We start from the raw sequence: 19,839 nt of genomic DNA, 5'->3' as shown, positions 1-19,839 counted from the left end.
ATGAATTAATGCAAAGTAATTAACGTTCAGTTAGAGTGGTTTTTTTTTTATTCCTTACAAAGTTTACATTTTGCCATCTTCTTGAGGTCATATGAACCAAAGAAATACTTTATTCTTCAGTATCAATGCTCAAATAATTCCATAAACCCAAACCACTACATAAGCACAAAGAAATTCTCATCTGGTAAAGTCTTAATTTGACCTTCACTTGATTTTTTTTTTTTTCTTCATACCATAAATTTGTTCAGGAGTTTAAAAAAAAAACGCATGACTCACAAAACTAAATAATCCACAAGGCTCAGGTGAATGTGTTTGTTTTTCTCTCTTTGTGCGCCCCCTTGTGGAAGAGCATGTAAAGATTTACGGTAGAAACAAAAGATAAGTAGGACGGGGCATATCGTGAGATATCGCAGGATACTGCCATTAACTGTCAGTCTGAGTATTGGCCTTTTCGTCAGCCTCAAGGAGAAACTCCTCGTCAGCGTAGATGAGGAAGCCAGTGAAGGTGCTGTCGGTCCAGAACGGGTCAAAGAAGAGTCCGTTCTGCTCGGAGTAGAAGATCTGCAGCCACACCTGGTCTGACTGCTGCAGGTGGAGAACGGTAGAGCCAGACGCCACGTCATGATTCCCCGTGTTGGCGTCAAATGTCTTTATTTTGTACTGGCCATTGTGCACCAGCCCGATGGCCAGGTGCTTATTGGCCAGTGTGATATCGTAGGTGAAGTAATAGACCCCGGGGACCGCACAGACAAACTTCCCACTGGTGGCGTTGTAGTGGTCTCCCTCATTCAGCAGGATCCGGCTGAAACGGATGGGCATTCGCTCTTTGGGGTAGCTCTTTGTCACGGCCACAGAGAAGGCCGATCGGGCCGCTTTGCCACAGTTGCAGCCACCCGGAGCCCCTGGCTGCCCGCCGTCGCCCCGCTCTCCTCTGAGTCCCTGTTGTCCTGCCAGTCCCGGTGCTCCTCGGTGGCCTTTAAGTCCTCGGGGTCCTGCTTTGCCAATGATACCTTGCCGTCCTTTCACGCCAGGCTTGCCCGGGTTCCCGGTTCGTCCTGGATCACCTGATAACAAACACATAACATTGAGAGGCTCACAATAAAACCCCATAGGGCCTCGAGGCCACATGTCTGACGCCCCTTCTTTAGAGCGTATATAAAAACTAAATTAAATCCTCCATCGTCTGTCCTGAATAGACAGTTGGTTCAATTTGTTAACGCAAGGTTTTAATAAAAAAACGGTAACTTCTTCAACTTATTACAAAGAGATTGTTGGACTCAGAGCTTCATTAACTTGGTTTTAATTGATGCACTATAACACTTGTCAGCTGATAAACTTGTCTGCCACTTCAGTCCTTGTGGCGACGCTCAGCAGCCACGGGCTCCTCGGAGCATCTGACTGAAGACGTGGAAACAAAGTTAATTGACGCCTACAAAGCAGGGAGGGCTATTAAAAGACTTTAAAGTGCTTCCGGCTCGCAATTTCACACCGTGTGAAATGCCATTAGGAAGCAGCGGCGAAGGCAAACTGTTGAAGTCAAGATCTGAAAGACACAAACCATCTTTAAGGAAGAAAAACTACTTCATTTGATAAAAGAAATCTGCATTCCATGATGTATTTGATAGTTTGCAGGAAGAACAGCACAAAACTAAAACCTTTAGAATTCGTAAAATATCGTACAGACAGTCATTGACTTGAATATAGATTAAATGTGAAAAGCTGACCAAAATAAGAACTTCAAACCAGAAGATAGAAAGGAAACAAGCAAAAGAAAAACATCAAAATAAGTTAAGCAAACAATGTAAATGTCTTTAGTGATAGCACACTTCCAATCTTCTTTCTTTTTTTTTTTTAAACTGAATTAAGTCTGGTAATCGTTTGATTTCTATACTTATTCTGTTCCATAACACCTCTGCTGGTGAGAAAGAAGCTTTTCAAGGTGGAGTGGACTTTATGAGTTTTAAAAGGTCATTTTCCCCAGAAGTTGTAACCTTCTTCTCTCCACATGGTCAATGAACTTTAACGTGTTCAACAGTAAGAACAGTGGATTGGTGTGACTGAACAGGCCAGCAGTTCATCACACAGCAAAAACAGAGAGACAAAACGACACCAACAAGTTAACAAAGATATACAATAACAAACCCAGATTGTACTTTAGTAGAATCTCTGATGACAAGGACAGGCCATGAGTTGATTTCTCTTGCTTTTGAGTGGTGAACGTGAAATAATCTTCAAACCATTAAAGGTAAATGAAACACAATGTTTATCAGTCGATGTTGAACAGTTGCAGAGAGTCCAATCGCACCTGCATTGCCCTTTCCCCCCTTGTCACCATCCCCTCCGTCTGGGCCGTCCTTCCCTGGTGGCCCCATCGGGCCCATAGCCCCCGGAGCCCCCGGGGCCCCCGGGCTCCCTGCAGGCCCGGCGGGGCCCGGCAGGCTGCACACCAGCTGGGAGGAGTGGATGGTGATGTTACGGCCTTTCTTAATGAAGGGATTTGTTGACTGGGTGAGGACAACTGGCAGCAGACAGACCATGGTACACATCTGGAGCATGATGGGTACTGCATGGTGAGAAGAAAACAGGAAAAATAAAATACACACATAGATTTGAGGTAAGTTTAATCAGATGATGCAAGTATCTGCTCAAAAGAAAAACAGACTTGAATCAGCCAAACAAGCTCAAGCAGTACGGGAAGCGTGTACATACCACGAATCTGATGAGATAATGTGAACCTTTGCTGGAACTGTGCGATCGGTTACATGACATTAGTGTGAAATACAATACATGTTTTTGTTCAGACTGATTTTTTTTGCCCACGGCATGCAAAACAAGAGCATCTCAGCTCCTTCAAAAGAAAAGAGAAACAACTCACCAGTGAAGAAGTTATGATCCGTGGCCATTTTTCACCTCTGTCAGAGCCTCTTTTTTTTTTTTTACTTGCTTGAGAACGCAAACTTCCCTACATGATTTTTTTTTTCCAGTACATCGGAGAGACAGCCTTCACTCTCCAAGAGAGAAACACTGCAGAGAACTGTGCAGCCCAGAGAATCGGAGTTCCTGATATCCGCCCTGTTTATGCGCATGCAGTGCCAGAGAAAATACTTTCACCATGATGTCATGAGATTCATGTCAGTGCAACAGAATTTTACAGCTGAAAAACAAAAACCCAACAATATCGTATAATAGAAATGTTTGAAGTAAAGCGATTTAGGATTCGTAAGAAGTCTGTTTAAAATGAGGATTTTCTTGAAAACTAGAAAGCCTGCTTATTTCAAACATATTTGTGCTATTTGTACAACCTAGAAATTAATGCAAATAATAAAGCAAAGGTGATTGTTTATGCTCTGCTTACATCCATAATGCCAACATGAGTCAGGAATGGAGAGTGTATGTTGTATTGATTCATGTGGTGTGCGCAGAAAGAGTTAACGTTTTAGTAAAGCTGGCAAAATCATTTAGAATCCAACCTCCAGGCCGTGAATGACCCCGAGGTCAGATGTCGGACACGCCCGATTTAGCTCATTTACTTGCGTGTGCTGGCCAGTCCTCAGGTTAAGTCTTCTTGACCTTGAGTGTGGGGGAACGTGGGCTTGAATCCCAACTGTTGCAAAAAAAAAAAAAAAAAGGGCATCTGGAATAAAAACTAGCCAAGTCAGCATGTTGCAGTGACTCGCTGATGACCCTTGTAAAAGGGAGGCACTGAGCAGACGAGACCTTGACTGCTGAGAAAGCATCTAGAATTAATTACTACTAATGACTTGTGTTTTCAATGAAGTTATCCGGGTGTGCAAAGAAAAAGAAACGCTCTTTTCAAAACGCACCAAAATGTTTCATTATAAAAATGATTTAATTGAAAGAAACAGTGACGTTAACCAAATAATGCAAAGTCTGGGTCAGCTTGGGTCTGAACTATTTGTCAAATAACTATAATTGGAAATATCAACATTTACACGTGTTTTGAGGATTGAGAATCGAAGCACATTTCCTGTTTGTTCTCAAGTTAAATAGACCAGAACTTTCTATGACAAAAGCTATCAAACTTATCAAACACTGTACAAGGTTTCTCCAGCTTCCTGCAGGGCTACAGGATCCACTGGAAGAGTTGGACTCTTTATTCTTTTAACCGAGCGGCTGCTCTGGTCCTTCGGGAGCGTTTGAAGGACGTCACTGTCCCAGGAAAGAAGCCATGGGGTCATCCGGCCGGGCGCGTTTCATGCGGAAGGCCTCCATCTCCTCTTCGGTGGGAGCTTTCACTTCCTGCAGGCTGCTGTACGGCCTCTTCCTCTCGTCCAGCTGCATGATGGCGTCGATTTGCTTCACCCGCTTGTCCTCCGCTTCCAGAGCCTTTGAAGGTGAGACCGGCTGGATGTTAACAAACATTCCGGCCTTCAAACATTTTCAGCCATTTAAACACCGAGAGTTTTACCTTCTTCAGCTTCTCCCTCTTCTTCTCTTCATCCTCCGAGTCGCTGCTGTCAGAACTGTGCTTCTTGTTCTTTTTGTTCTTCTTTTTCTTCTTCTTCTCTTTCTGCTTGTCCCGATGCATCTAGACAATAAAACATTGACATGGCGAATTAAACCATCATGTGCAGCCAGCTCCTTTAGATGTGTTATTACTGATGCAATACGAGTTTATTTGGTGCCACTTACTTCCAGCAGAGACTTGGGCAGTTCCTCCTCCTCTGGCTGAGTCAGACCCTCTTCAAACGGAACGCAGTCCGAGTTGTTCTGCAGGTGAGGAAAATTGTCAAAATACACCAAGTCACTTTTATCTCACCGCACGAACAAACATCTGGGGTTTATCATACGGAGGCTTTAAATACGTGCATATACTTACAATCTGAATTCCAGTGTCTCCGGTGCAGTAACTCTGCTTGACCATGGAGTGACAACACTTGTATCCCCAGTAGCCGTCCTTCCAGTACGAACCCCAAATACACTGAAAATATTGCATTTGTTGGTTTTTGTTTTTTAGGATGAACTGCATACAATATCACTAGTTTGTTTGGTCAGCTTCTTTCATATACGGAACATGTAGAAAACATTTCAAGCATTTTAAAATAGAACTATGACGTGAATAACAAGTTTCAGTTAAAAAAATAAATAAATACAGTGATACAGTGTAGGGCTGAAAAAAATATTGTTTTAACTTTTTATTAATACTAATTCAATGTAATGAGCCACCTCCTCCAACACTTACCCTCCCTGGAGCTAACCTTACTGCAACTCAATGGAGCTGGAACTTTTTTGTGAAATTCTTCTTTTTTTCTTTCTGCTTGGCTAAAACCTTCTTGGGTTAATTCTCTCTAAAGTTTGTTATGCACGCAAACTTATTGTATGTTTGTGTTTGGTGATGCGTGAGGAACATAAATCAGAAGAACCTTGATTGACACATATTCTAGAGATATTCTAGTTCTAAAATGATCCGTGCTGATTGGCTCTTTGAGAAGACAGAGCCGTTCAAAGAGCCAAATATTCATCAGTAGTTGTGACAGAGCGGCGGGCGCAAGACTTCATAGCAGTTTACAGAAGGTGGGCTGCTGTCAACTTGTTTTGCATCAATTTGGTGATTTTTGTGTATTAATTATAAGTTTATGTATTCTGTGATTTAACACCAGAGTGGTGATTAGAAGCTTTAAAACAATCAGTTCACACCCCTATTTTTTAAGCATAAATTATAAAAAAAATAAAATAAAACGAAAAGTTTTCCGTGTAGTAAGCATAAAATATCCAGATGTTTGACTTTTCAAAGATATTGTCCTCCGCTTTGAGATGCTCCCGTATCAAACAAGCAACACATTTGCATTAACCATTCTCCTCCCGTCCTTACAGCGTGGTTATTATTGAGCACATCCTCCTCGTACTTGGAGCGAGCCACGGCCTTCTCCAGTCCTTTCAGTACGGCGCCGTGACGAGAGTACTCCACGTAGTCCTCCGTCTGGGCCAGCAGCAGCTCACGAGGCGGCGCGTCCAAATGCTCCTCGCCTCCATACTGATTAAGGCACACAAAAACAAGGCGTATTGGTCTGTGTAAATACTGGAGAACACGACACTGTGTGGGTGAAATCCGTTTCAAATGTATAATTACCCCCTGGGTTACAACAGGAAATAGTAACAGATTACATTTTTGTCAGCATTCACGATAGCTCAAGTTAAAAGCCTCTTGATGAAGACACGGCACAATAGAGGTAAACAATTTTTCTTCAGGCCTCAAAGTGTTAACTGCATACCCTTTCCAGGATGCCCTCCCTCTGCTCTTCTTTGAAGTCTTCTTTCTTGACCTTGAAGGACTTATGGAGCAGCTCCAGCTTGGTGGGGTCGGCCTGCAGATGCACCTCGGAGCCCCGCTCATATGCCTCCCAGGCAAACACTGTCACAATAAGACAATTATTGCAGCAAACGTGTTATAGTCTAATCAAAGAGGGAAAAAAAAAAAAAAACCTAACTCACGCTGTGTTTGGGCCATGGTTATTGTATCTCCAGAGTAACGAGCAAAGTTGTCTCCGGCATATCCGACTCTGTTGGCCAAAAAAAGTTAAGATTTATAACCTTAATAATAATAATTGAAATCATAATTTCAATGTGAGGCAAGTTCTCAAGAAACACAATGACTCACTCGTCTGGGTTCATGCCAGTGTTGGCGTACGGGTTCTCTCTCATAGCTCGGGTCTTAGGGTCATAGTACGCCGAGTTTGGATCGAGATTTCTCAAGTACTATGAGAAGGACAAACATGTAGATCCGTTTTTACAGTTCAGAGGAAATTAGAACGAGCCAAAGACAATGATCATGAGTGAGTGTTAGTTTTGAGCCCCTTACTTTAGCCGTGTCTTCTCGAATACGCAGATTTCTGACAGTGATTCGTCTCTTCGAGTCAAAGTTTTGACCGGGCATGTCGATGTCATCGGCATATTTGTCTTCATCTTCATCCTCACTGTCATGCTCCCGCTCCTGCAAAGAAAGGATTCAAAGACATTGCTTTCGGTTCTGTTCTCCAAAATCAAACACAAACCATTATCACCAATAAAAGCAATTACAGTCTGGTCCAGTTTTCCAGAGGCCAGCTCATCTTGAAGTTTCTGAGCTTTCAGGGTCCGTTTGGCCTGAGAAACAACAAAATAGAAATGAGTCATTGTAGAACAATGCAAATCGAGTACATGGACTTTCTTCAGAAAAGAAATAGAAATCAGGACACCAAGAAGCTTATTGACAGTTGGACTGCTTACCAGATCTACTTTGGCATACTCCTCAACGATACGCTGGTGTTCCTCCGGGTCGTAACCATTCCAGCGATCACGCTTCCCATCATAATCCATGTTGAGCTGCACCTGACTGTGTTCATCTGGAGCGATGCTCATTCCTGTGAACTTGGCTCCAACTTTCCTGGGACGCTGATGACACAACGAAGAAGGTCAGAGGTCAACTCAGTTTGAAAACATTCAAATTACTTAACCACACAGGTTCTGGCTCTTTCACTCAAAAGAAAACAAATAACCAAACCCCACAGACTTCATGTGTTCTTACCTCTAAACAGTCTTTCTTCTTGTGCGTCATGGCCCCACAGTTCTCACAAGACCCTTTACGATATTTTGTCCCAATTCTACCCTGTGTGAAGACACAAGGATAGCTTTTAGCAAGTGTGCTCACTCGTTATGACACAAAGCAAGACTTCAAATCATCCTCACCTCTTGTACGCCTCTCTTGTACCACTCTCCAACAGATGAGAATTCTCCTTGAATTTCACTCTGTGGTCTTTGATGCTTCAGTGTGGGCCTCTTTGATGGGTCGATATACCATGGCACTGATGAAATATACTGTGGGATATGAGGGTTGATGTCCCTATGTAAAACAATAAGTTGTTAATGTTGAGGTAATTTGGACAACAACAATTACTCCAGATAAAGCGTCCATCATATAGACGTCAACACCAGCGAATATAGGATTCCTTCTTGTCAATGTGTACCATCCCGGTAGTATGATATATTCTGAGTACTATAGATATGCAAACATGAGCCTCAACGGGAATGAGAGTATTAAAGTTACGTAGGGTACAAGCCAAAAACATAAGCTTAGCCCTAACGTTTGTTGGAGAAGGTAATTATGAACGTTTTACCTGCACACAGCTGTCTATTTTCAGGCTTGTTGAATGCACCAATGTACTTGTAAAGAGTTATTTGCAGAAAGCACAACACATCATCACCGAGAAGAGGCACACACTCACTTTCCCTCCTCGTCCACCTCGGCTGGAGCGTTTCCCAGCTTCCTCTGCTCCTCGAGCTCCTTCTTCTTCCTCCAGTCCTCCCGGGTCATCTTTTTGGGCTCATCCAGCCCCACGATGCCCTCGGAGGGGGGAGCAGGGGTCTGCTCGGCCATAACTCAGCCTGCCAGCGCGCACACACGACTGGATTAAACACAAGTACTGCCACCAATACAATGATACAACACTGTGGATTATATCTGCAGTGTGTGTTTGTTTTGAAGCATGTTGGAAACATACCTCATCGTTAACAAGACGTTAGCTCACTACTCGCCCTAAATAAGGCAGTAATTGGCAGTTCTGTGATAAACGCAATAACTTACTTACCGTAAAGTGTTACTATAACTAACAAAGGAGCCTGTATTCCCTTCCCAGTAACGTCCCTTTCCCGTTTGAATTGGAGTTTTGAAGCTCTTCAGTCGTGTTTAGCTCAGGCAGCAGACGTCGCCATTTTGCGTCGACGGTGCAACGTTTCTTCTTCGCTGGTGCTTAAAATCGTCTTCATCTACCAACAGCGACACCTATCGAGCACGTGTCAAATGAAGCATTTTCTTACTTTGTTTCACCAAATCTACTATATGTTCTGAATTTCTTCGTCTGTTAGGACAGTTTGTAGCACTTAAACCATTTCTGCACAATTGTAAGCTATAAAAATATGATTCTTGAATTTGCTTTGTGGTTAAAGTTCCACAGTAATCTTTTAAAACCTGCTGATCAGGAAGGTTTTGCATGAACTCAAACAAAGATGTTACATTACAAACAATCCGGCAGGTGTCAGCTAACTGAATGACATCCATCTCGGATGGTTCATTATTGTCCAGATTAAATCCGCTAGAATTCTGATACATTTTTGTGTGTCATGATGTGCTTCAGATTCCTACCATTCTCAAGGATGACATCACAAAGTTTGGAGCCATGGTACGTGAAAATATAATTCTTTAAACGTATTCTTACCAATTGGTGGCGCTATGGCTATGAATGGACATTAGCACAGGGGTGTGTTCAGGGTGGCACTGTGATGATATGTGTGAAGTTTCAGACAGATCAGAAAAATAAGAATAACAATTGTAAATGGGAAGATTATAGTGGTATAAACCAAATGTGCCAAATATGTACTCTTCTATTTTTTAAAAGTGTGCAACTATTTCTTGAGATGTACCTGGACAGTTGAGGTGGGAGGAGAGAAGGCATTGGGCCATAATTCGGTGGTTGTGCAGTTTTGCCAGTATAAACGTTTTTGTACTGTCGATGCAAACAGTTTGATCCATTTGGAATGAGAGGTAGAATACTGGTGAATACTAATAAAACCCAGAAACCATAAACATTTAGAAGCACATGACACTCAGGATAAAAAAAACCCAACAACTTAAGATTCGTTTGTGATGCTGTAAAGATCGCACCACAAGGGGGCGCAAAGTAACTAAAATGATCATTTAGATGGGAACTGCCTTGGTTTGATTCAGAAGATCTCAAGTTAAATTAGACAGGTGTGTAGTTTAACGCAATTCAGTTCCTGATTTGTGTTTAAAGAGCAGCAAAATGAACTTTGTGGTGAATAAAAACTTCAGTGCTCAAAAAAGAAATGTCATTATGGAAGTACTTTTTACTGCTCCAAACGTCCCCATTACCCCGGAGAAAGTAAAGACTGAAGAAAGTGAAATTAACCATGTTAAAACAATTCTGGATTTGCACAAAACTCTAAATTTGTTTGCATTGCCCATGCATTTAGTGTAAGAAAAAAATACGACGAGTTTTTGTTGTGACAAGAATCTAGAGCCACAATGACTCCAGTGGATTTATTTTTTGCATTTATCACAAGCACCAATCAGGTACTGTTGTGCCTAATGGTAACACAGCCCCAATGAGAACACTGGTTGATGAATCCAGTATTCAGACATACAAAGTTTAAATGGTAACAACATAAGATGCCCTCATGATGACAAGTTTGGTCAAGTGAAACTTTTTTTTTTTTTTGAAAATGCCAACAAAAAAAACCCCTTTCTTCTTAAAAAAAAAAGAAAAAAAAAAGAGAGGCCAAAACATGTAAACAACAAGAAAGCATAACAGCACCAGACATGATAAAATATCGACAGAAGTATAAAGAGACGTTGAGCCTTAGCACCAGCACACATCCCCACTGTCAGTCCAGCAGTCCGGAGATGAGAAGGCGAGGTTGTACCAAAGTGAAGGCCCCGTTGCTTCAAGTAGGTACCAAAATAATAAACTCTTTCAGCATATCAATGTCTTCGCAGTTTTTAACTCCGTTCTAGGGAAGGAGTGAATGAGTCACTTATCATCCTCCACTCTTACCCAGTCCTCCCCATCCACCTCTCCATCATCACCATCATCATCATCCACGTAATCACCCCAAGTGTCATACACATCCCCTCCTTCGTTCTCCTCCTCCTCCTCCTCGCCCTCTTCATCCTCCCCCTCTTCCTCTTCCAGCAGGTGACTTCCATAAAGTGTCTCATCCTCATCCTCCACTATCTCCATCTCATCCATGTCATTGTCTTCCTCGTCGTCTTCATCATCTTCATCGTCGTCGTCGTCGTCGTCTTCCACCTCTTCTATCTCTAACCCACACACCTCCCCGTCCTCCACCTCCCCGTCTTCTCGATCCCCCTTGGAGGAGGCGGGCGTGGAGAACCCTTTGCCCTCGCTCCTGTCGGTGAGGTAAGACTTGCTGGAGGGTATGAAGCTTGAGGTAGCCGTCTTTGTGTTGATGTAGAGACGAGGAGGAGGCTCTACTCTGGATGGCGCGGCCTCGTCGGCCGGGTCGGAGGCGGGAGCAGCAGAGGAGGGGGCCCTCCTGGACTCCGGGACCAGAGAGTTTGTGACGGGCACAGAAAGCGGCCCCGGCCTCATGGAGGTCATGTTGGGCATGTATTCGCGGATCTCTCCCGGCTCCAGCGGGTCGGGCCCACAGGGGTCGTGTTCGCTGCAGGACAACTTGCCGTCCAGCTTGGAGATGAAGAGCATGCCTTCTCGATGCTCCTTGCAGTAGGAGTTGGGACACATCTCACAGAACGAAGCTGCCTCTTTACCGCACACGTCACACTGGTGCCACGGACACTCCCATCGACCTGTGGACAACATCTGGAATTACTCTGGGCAGACAACAGAACTTCTCGGGTGATTCTGATACAGAACAAATAATCAGTTGACGTGGCCACGTCTTACTCAGTCTCCTTAAATTACTATTATGGAAATGTCAGAAAATGGTATTAAATCAGTTATCTGTTCTTTATTAAAAAGCTATCTATGTAACTTCTACTCTACGCTTCTACTGAGTTTACATGATCCTGAAAATCTGATAAAACGGTGTGAACATAATTATTGAATATGAGCATTTTCTTGCGTATCAGCAATGTGATCATTAAAATTCCCTGGCTTACAATCCAAAACCAGATTTTTTTCAGGGTAATATGTAGTTAGTAAAAAAAGATCTGGTCTTGTCTTGTTGAATATGTAGACACCTCCTGCCTTAGCGATGGCTTTGTAGGGAGTTTTCATTATATTTCACATTAAATTTGTCTTCTTTTCACTCCACAGTTCATTCTTCTTTCTTTTACTTTCTACACACATTGTGATTATGTCACTTCTTCTTTCGAGAACACGTGCACAGATGTGATGGAATGAAATAAATCAGCAACCACAGTCCGCCTCTACTTGCCTGCAGGTCTCTTGGCCAGGTTGAGACAGTCTGCGTGATAGACCTTGGGACAGCCCGGCTTCTTGCAGGACACAATCTGGCCCCCGTCGCCGCAGCTGAAGCATTCGTCTTCCCTCTCCTTTCTGACTTCTTGCTTGGACTTTCTCCTCATGGAAACTCGCCTTTTCCCTTCCTTAAGTTTCATTTTATCCGCTGCTGGCTGGTTCTGAACACGAACAAGAGAAATGAAAGTGACCAAAACGGTTCACAGGACCCAGAATCGCATGGATCAAATATGGAATGTTACCTTTGGTCGAACACCTAGGAAACTGCTACAGTTGGGTGCTCCACATTTACAAGCAGTCTTTCCGTTTCCGCGGCACTCCAGGTTGTAGTTAAAAGTCAGCTCCACACCTAGGTACAAGTCAAATTAGCTCACGTGTGTAAACCTTTTGTTGATTCTGCACCAAAATGGGAAAATAAAGATGCAGGCCGTCGCTCGAACCTTGTGGGATGTCTTGCAGAGCAAAGAGTCCCACCCTGGTGTCCCCATTCACAGTCCACTTCTGAGTCTCACAGTTTGGCTGACAACTGTGGTTCATAAAGCGAGCCTCGTTCCCTTTGGGTCCAGCGTCAATGACCCGGTCCTGCAAGAAATAAAAAGCAAAAAACAAAACAAAAGCAATTTGTTTCCATGAATCATCCGATCTGAACTGAGGACTAAGTGTCTTTGTCTCATCAACTTGGTGGTTGTGAGCATCGGGTGCAGAATCACCTTGTCCAGTGTCAGCATGTAGAAGTTACAGATGTCGTTCTCCTGAGCGTGTCGGATCCTGGCTCGACACTCTTCTTCGTCTATCATCTCTCCCACATATTCACTCACAAAAGCTCCCTGAAATGTAACGGGGGAGAAAACCAAAAACAGACGGTGAAAACACTAAAACACGAACTCCAAAATCTTCGATTTTTGTCTGGACAAACCTTCTTGATGTCCGACACGCCACGCAAACCCCAGCCGCAGGACAGCGTCCTGTGGATCTCCACAGGGGTGTACTCGCGCTTGGTGAAGGCCTGGTTCTGACATCGCTCGCCTGCTACACACACTTGAGGGTGGCACTCGTACATCAACATACGATTGATGCACTCCGAGTCGACGCCGCACGGGCTCTCATCCGACGCCTTACAGTTACATCGAGGGATTTCGGACAAGTCCGCCGTGAAGATCTGCACCTTCCCAATGGGCCGGTTTACCTTGGACACAAAAGTCATTGCAGGATTTTATGAGTACAGTGTTTCAACGGGGCGACCTTAAGTTAAGCTGTGCTTTCGGCGTGGTGCTGTACCTTGATGTGCTTGTATGGGGGAGGCTTTCTGTCGTTCTTTCTGTCCTCCTGAAGCTGCTTCATTTCTCTCTCTGCCTGAAGCTCTCGGAACCTCTCAGCAGCTTCCATCAGGGCTGAAGGACGGACAGGCAGCCATGTTAGCGCATGCTGAACCCACTCAGGATGCATAAGAAAGTACTCTCGGGTAAACACCGTCGGTAGAAACACACCTTTCTTGTACACCGCATCGGCGCCTTTGCCCATTTTTTCTATGTTGTGAGTGTCTCCTTCCATGTAAGGAAACACCCTGGCCTGGTACGTCCACACAAAATCTTTGGAGCCAAAGAATTGCACCGGGAACTCTCCCACCTCGTGCTTCATCCTCAAGATGTTATTTGGGACGTCTTTGGTCAGACAGACTTCTGCAGGCCACCACCTGAAACAGTTCAAACAGGCTTCATGAACACCGACATGGATGAGTTCCATCTGCGCGGCCGCTGAACTGAAGGAAAGGTCAAACTTTACCGATAGCGCCCCCATTTGACCCAGAGCATGTCCTTGATGCGAGGTCTCTTTCCAGCTTTGCAGTCATTGCAGAACCAGCTACCCTGTGGCATCTCGATATTCAAACACTCGCGGTGGAAAGCAGCCGGACAAGCTTCACAGCACAACAAACTTCCCCCTACACACACACACACAGACACACACACACGAGGGCAGTTAGGTGGTCTCCATTGTTTCTAATGGTCAATTAAAAGCAATCAGGGATGAAAGTTGTAATCACACATGGCCCAAAGTGATGCATTTAATATTCTTAGGGTTTGAAAACAATATCAAAAGGTATTAATATACTATTAAATGGTTCAAATGAAGCATCTGCATAATGCAAATGGAAAGAAGATGGTGTACTTGAAGATATATTATCCAAGTGGGAACACTGAAGTGCAAAATAGAATAAAGCATAAAAGTAATTCTGATTAAATTATGCTCTCTTGAGAAGCAAAGCAGTGTGCATTTTCTTCAGCAACAATACTTGTGTTTTAAAAGCCTTGGAAACGTGAATACAGTAGTTGTGTTGAACTTCACTGGGAAAGAAGAGCAGACTCGCCTTCAGAGCACACGAAGCACCAGCTGACGTTAATGTGCTCGTGGTTTTTGCAGCCTTTGCGGGGAGTAAAGTGGTTTGGACAGAGGAAGCCATTGTTGGCGAGCACCAAGCTTCCGGCTGCCATGCAGTTGTCGTTGGCATGATAGGCCACGGGACAGCGCACACATCGTGCCAGTCGACCTGCAGACACAAACACACATCAGAGAAATGACCCATGAACACCCGGCTTATAGATGAATTCTGAAGGACACTCATTGGAGCTCACCTTTCGAGCTGCAGGTGTTGAGCGGACTGGTGATGTGGCAGGATAGACACACGTGCAGAGGGCAGCGGAAGCCTTTGTTATGCGGCTGGGTGGCCGAGTAGGCCATTATACAATCAGAGTGGTAGAACTTCCCACACAGTGGTATCATGCAGCGCTTCACCCCACCGCCAGGCTCCTTGCACACAAAGCACGAGTGAGCACCTGAGAGGAACACAATGGCGTTAGGCACACGTCTGAAGCACGTCTCAATATTTTACAACATTTTTAAGATCCATCGGAACAAAGATAAAAGAGTGAAAATACCAGTGGTGCATTCCTGACAGAGGAATTTTCCCTTGGGAGCCACGGACAGGCCGATACACTGTGGGTGAAAGGCTCCATAGCAGTGGCCGTCACACACAAGCAGGTCTCCTGTCCTTTCACACACCTGCACAAACACACCAGATATTGGTTTCCCCGTCACAGATGCAAAATCTGCAGCGAACCAAGACAACTTAGGAAAAAAAACCCTAAACAAAACAACACTCTGATAAATCATGTCACCTGACAAACGTTTTCTTTTAAGGACGCTGCTCCTATTTTTCCTTTCACATCAACTTGGGACGAGAGGCCGTCGTTTACAGCAGCTGGCAGAATCTACAGAGAGAACGTCATGTGTTGTGACTCACGCCTGCCAAGAACCTTAATATTGTCCGCTGACGTTTGAACAATCGTGCGCACCTCCTGTTTAGGAGTTAGTGTTCCAGTGTGTCCACTTTGTTTCTCCTCAGCGCCGCCGGCCTCCATCTCTGCCTTCAGCCTGGGGGTCTTTGATTCCTGGGGGCCGGGCGGCCCCTCCTCCGGTTGTACCGACGCAGCAGCAGGAGCGGAGGATGTGCTGGGCGCAAGCTTCTCTTCCATCAGAGACTCCAGCTAATCAATATGAGATTTGCCTGCGTTTAGTAGGTTTGAACAGGTTTTTTACAAAGAAACGAGCTGAGATGTATTTAATCTCTGTCGTACCTGAGTCTTCTTGACCAACACCTTCACCTCTGATGTGATCCCACTGTACCGCCTGATCTCCTGGAGAAACCAACAAGATTTAAAAGTACTTTTAACAATTAAAAGCCAAAAGGAATAATATCAGTATAAGCATGTTGGCCTGAAACACAAGACGAGGGCAGACGGTTCGACAAAATCTTCACCGACCTTCTTCTTTGCAGGAGCAGCCGGTACTTCTTCTATGGTGCAGTCCAGCACCTTGTGTGACAGCTTTCTCGGCCTCTTTCTCTCCAGGGTTGATGATCCTGGCGCTGAAATACAAATTAAATATATTAATCATCCTCATTTTAAAATTGACATCCGTATAACAAGCAAAATGGGTTATACTGTAAGTGGTCGTATTATCTAGTACAAACTAAGTAATAAATAAATAAATAAAAATAAAATCTTGGCTCACAAGATTCAGGAGGTAGATTTGTTTCTTCCCCGGTCCCTGCATCAGAGCAGAGCTGCGTGGCGTCCGGAGACATCGGGCGTGCTACAGGAGAGAGACGGCTCTGAGACGGGCTCTGGTCCGGCTCCGCAGGCGGGGGTGAGGTAACAATGTCTGGTGTGGTGCTGCCGTCGTGAGGCGCCGTCATCCCTGAAGTTTGCTGCACACGAAACGGGTGGAGATTTGAGTCAACGGAATTTGGAACACACGGAATGTCGTTGCCTGCGCTGTGGTGACGTCTAACCATCAACAGAGCAACAGCATTGGCTAATGTTTCACATAGCTTCATTAACACGTCTTACAATCCGCCACACCGGCTACAAAGTCGCAGTCCGCATTATAACAGCACGCTCATGTGTCAATGATCGCAAAGTTTACATTATAACTCTTGATGTAGTTGTTAGAACTAACCGTATGTTTTTAAAGAGGAAAAATAAATGAATTAAACGTGTGCATGTCTGCTTCACTTGTGTTTACTCCTTGTTCTGGAAAGAAATGCAATGTTTTTACCATTTTGGAAGACTCTGAGGTGTGTTTTTTGGATCTCTTTTTTGGAGCAAATATCTGTTCATACTCCTCAGTTGATTCCAGGAGTCTCTTTGTTGGCTTCCGGAGACGTTTGTTCTCCGAATTTCCTGCGCCCAAAGTAAACAACGATTATCAGTCACTCAAAGATTTACCATCACTGCGGCACAAACTAATCAGCAGCTGTTTGGGAGTCTTACCGGCTGTGCTGCCTGTATCTGAGGAGTGCGAGTCGTTCTCCGCGTGCCTCTCGGCCGCCAGCTCGAGATCCAGTGACGCCCGCGCGGTGCAGGACTCCTTCAACTCGCTCAGGACGTCGACCTTGGCCTCCTCCAGCGCCTGCCAGCGCTTCTTTGGAGCCAGCGGCGACTCGGAGCTCTTATCGAGGTAGCTCGCCGGGAGACTAACTGCGGCGACCAGAGAATCGGATGCGACATCAGCCAGGTCAGCGTGGCCACTAACAAACTCCCTGCCGTACGCCATGCCAGCCAGGTCTGAGGAGAGCCCAGGTATGCTGAGTTTCAGTTTGGCGGGCAGTCTCTGCTTTCTCCGCTGCTTGTCCGAGTTGCCCGACCGAGACAAAACCAACAAGTCCTTACAATGGTAGGTGTTAGCCGACATGATTGCTTTAGACCTGCTATTGGTTTTTCCTGCCGTAGTTTGGGTCATTCTGGATTTCCCCGATTGGCTGTTTTCCAGTTTGATTCCATGACTGAAACTGTCATAAGAACCCTTGAATGGATCACTTCCTGTCGACGAAGGGATCACAAGCGGTTCCTCTTTGATGAGGACAGGCGGTGGTGGAAGCGCCAGTGGTTTGCCCTCCTTTTCTCTAGTATCGTGCATGTCCTTCAGGAGCATGAGGAAAGTACTGAACTTATAATTGGAATCAGGCTGAAATGAAGTCGACTCGGAGCTACTGCTATCCTCCTCAAGCGATTTGAACATGATTTCCTTGACATCCTGAAAAGCGTCCATTGGAGAAAGAGAAGAGGAGGGAGAAGAAGAGGATGGATCCGGGACAACGTTTTCCACCTTGATCTCAACAGGTTGCGAATGCGGATCACTTAAGCCCGCACACTTGGACTTAATCAATGAACCATTACGAATGAGTTTCTTATCCAGCTTCCGAGGACGCCGCTTCGGAGAGCTGTGATTTACCGAGGATGAAGCACCGCCGAGGGACTTGCAGTCAGGAGACCGTTCAGTTTTGATGGGAGCATTAGCAGTCGTAATAACAGCGTAATCATCAGTAGGTGCCTTCATTGAATTCGGGCTCGTGGCCAGTGCATCTTTGAAATCAGTCTCCTCCTCTGCTTTAAGAGCCCTCGTCATCAGGCAACTAGTGGCAGGAAGATCCTGAGAGTGCTTTTCACCTGAAGCGTACGACAGTTCAAGACAGCTGCTCAAACTTCCCCCTGAATTCCTTTTGGACGTGCATTTATTCCTTAAAACGCTGGAAGAGTCACATGACTCCACACGCTGGATCACGTATTCTGCACTCTTTTTAGATTTCCTTGACCCCCGTTTTTTTCCGAGCAGTGCGTTTATATCCGGTTCCGGGGACACCACCGTGCGTTTCGGACGATGCAGCATTGGAACGGACTCCAGGTCCGCGTATGGCGAGTCCTTCGGCTCTTCTTTCAGTGCGCGAGTTGTTGTGGGAAGCTGGCCGGCCAAGTTGGTGATCGTAGACGATTCCCTCGATCCACCGACTATGTGGCCGAATATGTCCGATAAACATTTCTTTTTCTTCTTGCAGGTTCTGCTCTTGTTGGCAGGAGCAGTTGAGTTTTTCAAGAGATGGTGCTCCTTTCCATTGTGGGGCGTACGGGGCGATGGGGATCGAGTCGGGTGCACAGAGGGCGCCTCGGGCGACGTTCCAGCGGGGGGCGGGCTGGGTAAACGTTCCTCTCCGTTGATGGATGCTGAAGGTGCACTATTACTGTTGCTCTGTCGACCGGTGAGACGAAACTCGGCTTCTTCCACGCTGACCTTCCACGCAGTCATCAAGCTTTTGGGTATCTGCGAACAATAAAATTATAATTATAAGCAATTTTCAAAGCGGGTTACCGTGATGCTTGACTGCATTTGTTTGGAGAATTTACCGTGTACTTGTAGTCCTTGTCTTTCTGCTTGCCTCGCCGCCTCAGCACAGGAAGTTCTTCAAACTGGTGGCCTCCTCCAAAAGGGAAAATGGCATTCCCTGGGACCCAGGCGCGTTCAATAACTTCCCCAATCGTCTCCAGGAAGTATACCCGGACCGGACGAGGACTAGGAACTACGACATAATGAGAACACACATGTCACATAAGGCAAGATTGAAAAACGTCTTTCATTCCTATGTAAGTACTGAAGATAAATGTTACCCTTCATCTTTGTGTGCATCCCCGGGTCTCCATCACAGGTGATCTGGCATGGCCACCAGGGTCGTCTGTTAAATTTTGCCCACACCAAGTCCCCATCCAAGTATTTCACTGTAGGAATGAGTTTTTTCTTTGGGCTGTTGGACTAAACAACAAAATCAAAATACTTTAGTGTAAAAAACAAATTATTCAGAATTACTACTGTTCTAAATCTGCTTTCTCAAACTGAAACGGTAGCTTGTTTGAAAACCTGCACAGAGCCCCGTACTGGCATTAGGCTTGAAAATCACGGTTCTTCATGTTTAGAATTTCAAAATACAACCTAACCACAATTAAATTGACGTCCAGGAGTTCATCACATGAGTACAGATAATGCCGGTCGGACATGTAAGTTAAACCGAATGTAATAATTAGAACATAAACCGTCACCGCACAGCTCTGGAAGTACACGAGTTTTAAACAGAGTATGAGGAGCTTCATACTCACATTTGAATTAGTGCCCGCGGGTGAGACGAGTCCAGGGTCAGTCGGAGAGGTGAGCTCACCGTCGCTGTCCGACTCCTCACCCATGCTCCAGTCCGTCCGCATGGTGATTTCAGGCAGAGCACTGGGACTCAGTGTAGGGTTGAGTTCAGATATAGTTTTGGACATCAGGTTAAACACCGTAGGTTTGTACATCCTCTTCTCAATACCTGAGATGCATGTGCTTTTACTCTCAGTAACAGTTCGAGCCCGACTCAACTTTGGGGAGTGGCGAAAAGTCACAAGGTGCTCCCTGTTGGCGTCCTCATCGTCGGCGTCCTCCTCCTCCTCTTCCTCCTCCTCCTCCTCCTTGGCCTCACTGCTGTCAAACAGTGTGGACTCAA

At 45.2% G+C, this 19,839-nt stretch overlaps 3 protein-coding genes across 3 annotated transcripts in view; all 3 read right to left on the bottom strand.

Moving 5' to 3' along the window:
* Window positions 1-5: 5 nt before the first annotated feature.
* Window positions 6-3,114, bottom strand: c1qtnf2 (C1q and TNF related 2). The gene is made up of 3 exons (XM_080465732.1): window positions 2,876-3,114; window positions 2,306-2,563; window positions 6-1,064 (listed from the first exon to the last, which is right to left on the bottom strand). Exons 1-3 carry the CDS (start codon window positions 2,901-2,903, stop codon window positions 424-426), a joined length of 927 nt encoding a protein of 308 aa, XP_080321858.1. The 5' UTR covers window positions 2,904-3,114; the 3' UTR covers window positions 6-423.
* Window positions 2,896-8,725, bottom strand: slu7 (SLU7 homolog, splicing factor). The gene is given in 15 exon segments (XM_080465729.1): window positions 2,896-4,347; window positions 4,430-4,549; window positions 4,654-4,731; window positions 4,841-4,942; window positions 5,834-5,995; window positions 6,234-6,373; window positions 6,454-6,521; window positions 6,620-6,717; window positions 6,821-6,963; window positions 6,966-7,104; window positions 7,228-7,392; window positions 7,526-7,606; window positions 7,687-7,840; window positions 8,223-8,382; window positions 8,586-8,725. Coding segments are annotated over 14 exon segments (1,782 nt in total). The 5' UTR covers window positions 8,375-8,382; window positions 8,586-8,725; the 3' UTR covers window positions 2,896-4,167.
* Window positions 8,726-10,013: 1,288 nt separating this feature from the next.
* nsd1a (nuclear receptor binding SET domain protein 1a) overlaps window positions 10,014-19,839 on the bottom strand; it is a 12,212-nt gene continuing 2,386 nt past the window's right edge. The window contains exons 3-24 of the mRNA XM_080465400.1: window positions 19,460-19,839; window positions 18,977-19,118; window positions 18,716-18,888; window positions 16,808-18,632; window positions 16,593-16,717; window positions 16,047-16,242; window positions 15,797-15,900; window positions 15,611-15,670; window positions 15,329-15,520; window positions 15,152-15,244; window positions 14,912-15,035; window positions 14,609-14,809; window positions 14,344-14,523; window positions 13,761-13,917; window positions 13,466-13,671; window positions 13,257-13,369; window positions 12,895-13,164; window positions 12,689-12,805; window positions 12,419-12,560; window positions 12,221-12,327; window positions 11,935-12,139; window positions 10,014-11,344 (exon numbers count right to left, since the gene is read on the bottom strand). The exon at window positions 19,460-19,839 is cut by the window's right edge and continues 474 nt beyond it. Of these exons, the coding sequence (XP_080321526.1) occupies window positions 10,545-11,344; window positions 11,935-12,139; window positions 12,221-12,327; window positions 12,419-12,560; window positions 12,689-12,805; window positions 12,895-13,164; window positions 13,257-13,369; window positions 13,466-13,671; window positions 13,761-13,917; window positions 14,344-14,523; window positions 14,609-14,809; window positions 14,912-15,035; window positions 15,152-15,244; window positions 15,329-15,520; window positions 15,611-15,670; window positions 15,797-15,900; window positions 16,047-16,242; window positions 16,593-16,717; window positions 16,808-18,632; window positions 18,716-18,888; window positions 18,977-19,118; window positions 19,460-19,839 (5,912 nt within the window). The 3' untranslated portion in view covers window positions 10,014-10,544. The remainder of the gene's footprint in view (window positions 11,345-11,934; window positions 12,140-12,220; window positions 12,328-12,418; window positions 12,561-12,688; window positions 12,806-12,894; window positions 13,165-13,256; window positions 13,370-13,465; window positions 13,672-13,760; window positions 13,918-14,343; window positions 14,524-14,608; window positions 14,810-14,911; window positions 15,036-15,151; window positions 15,245-15,328; window positions 15,521-15,610; window positions 15,671-15,796; window positions 15,901-16,046; window positions 16,243-16,592; window positions 16,718-16,807; window positions 18,633-18,715; window positions 18,889-18,976; window positions 19,119-19,459) is intronic.

The sequence above is a fragment of the Lipophrys pholis genome, assembly GCF_963383615.2.
Source record: "Lipophrys pholis genome assembly, chromosome: 6".
NCBI classification, from domain to species: Eukaryota; Metazoa; Chordata; class Actinopteri; order Blenniiformes; family Blenniidae; genus Lipophrys; species Lipophrys pholis.
The sequence above is the reverse complement of the archived record's forward strand: the minus strand, read 5'-3'. Positions and strand labels throughout refer to the sequence as shown.

Coding starts and splice junctions, on each gene's coding strand:
- c1qtnf2 (XM_080465732.1), bottom strand. CDS start 2,903: ATGGCCACGGATCATAACTTCTTCACTG. Junction 2,564..2,875: donor GGATCATAACTTCTTCACTG/GTGAGTTGTTTC, acceptor CTCACCATGCAG/TACCCATCATGCTCCAGATG. Junction 1,065..2,305: donor GGGGGGAAAGGGCAATGCAG/GTGCGATTGGAC, acceptor GTTTGTTATCAG/GTGATCCAGGACGAACCGGG.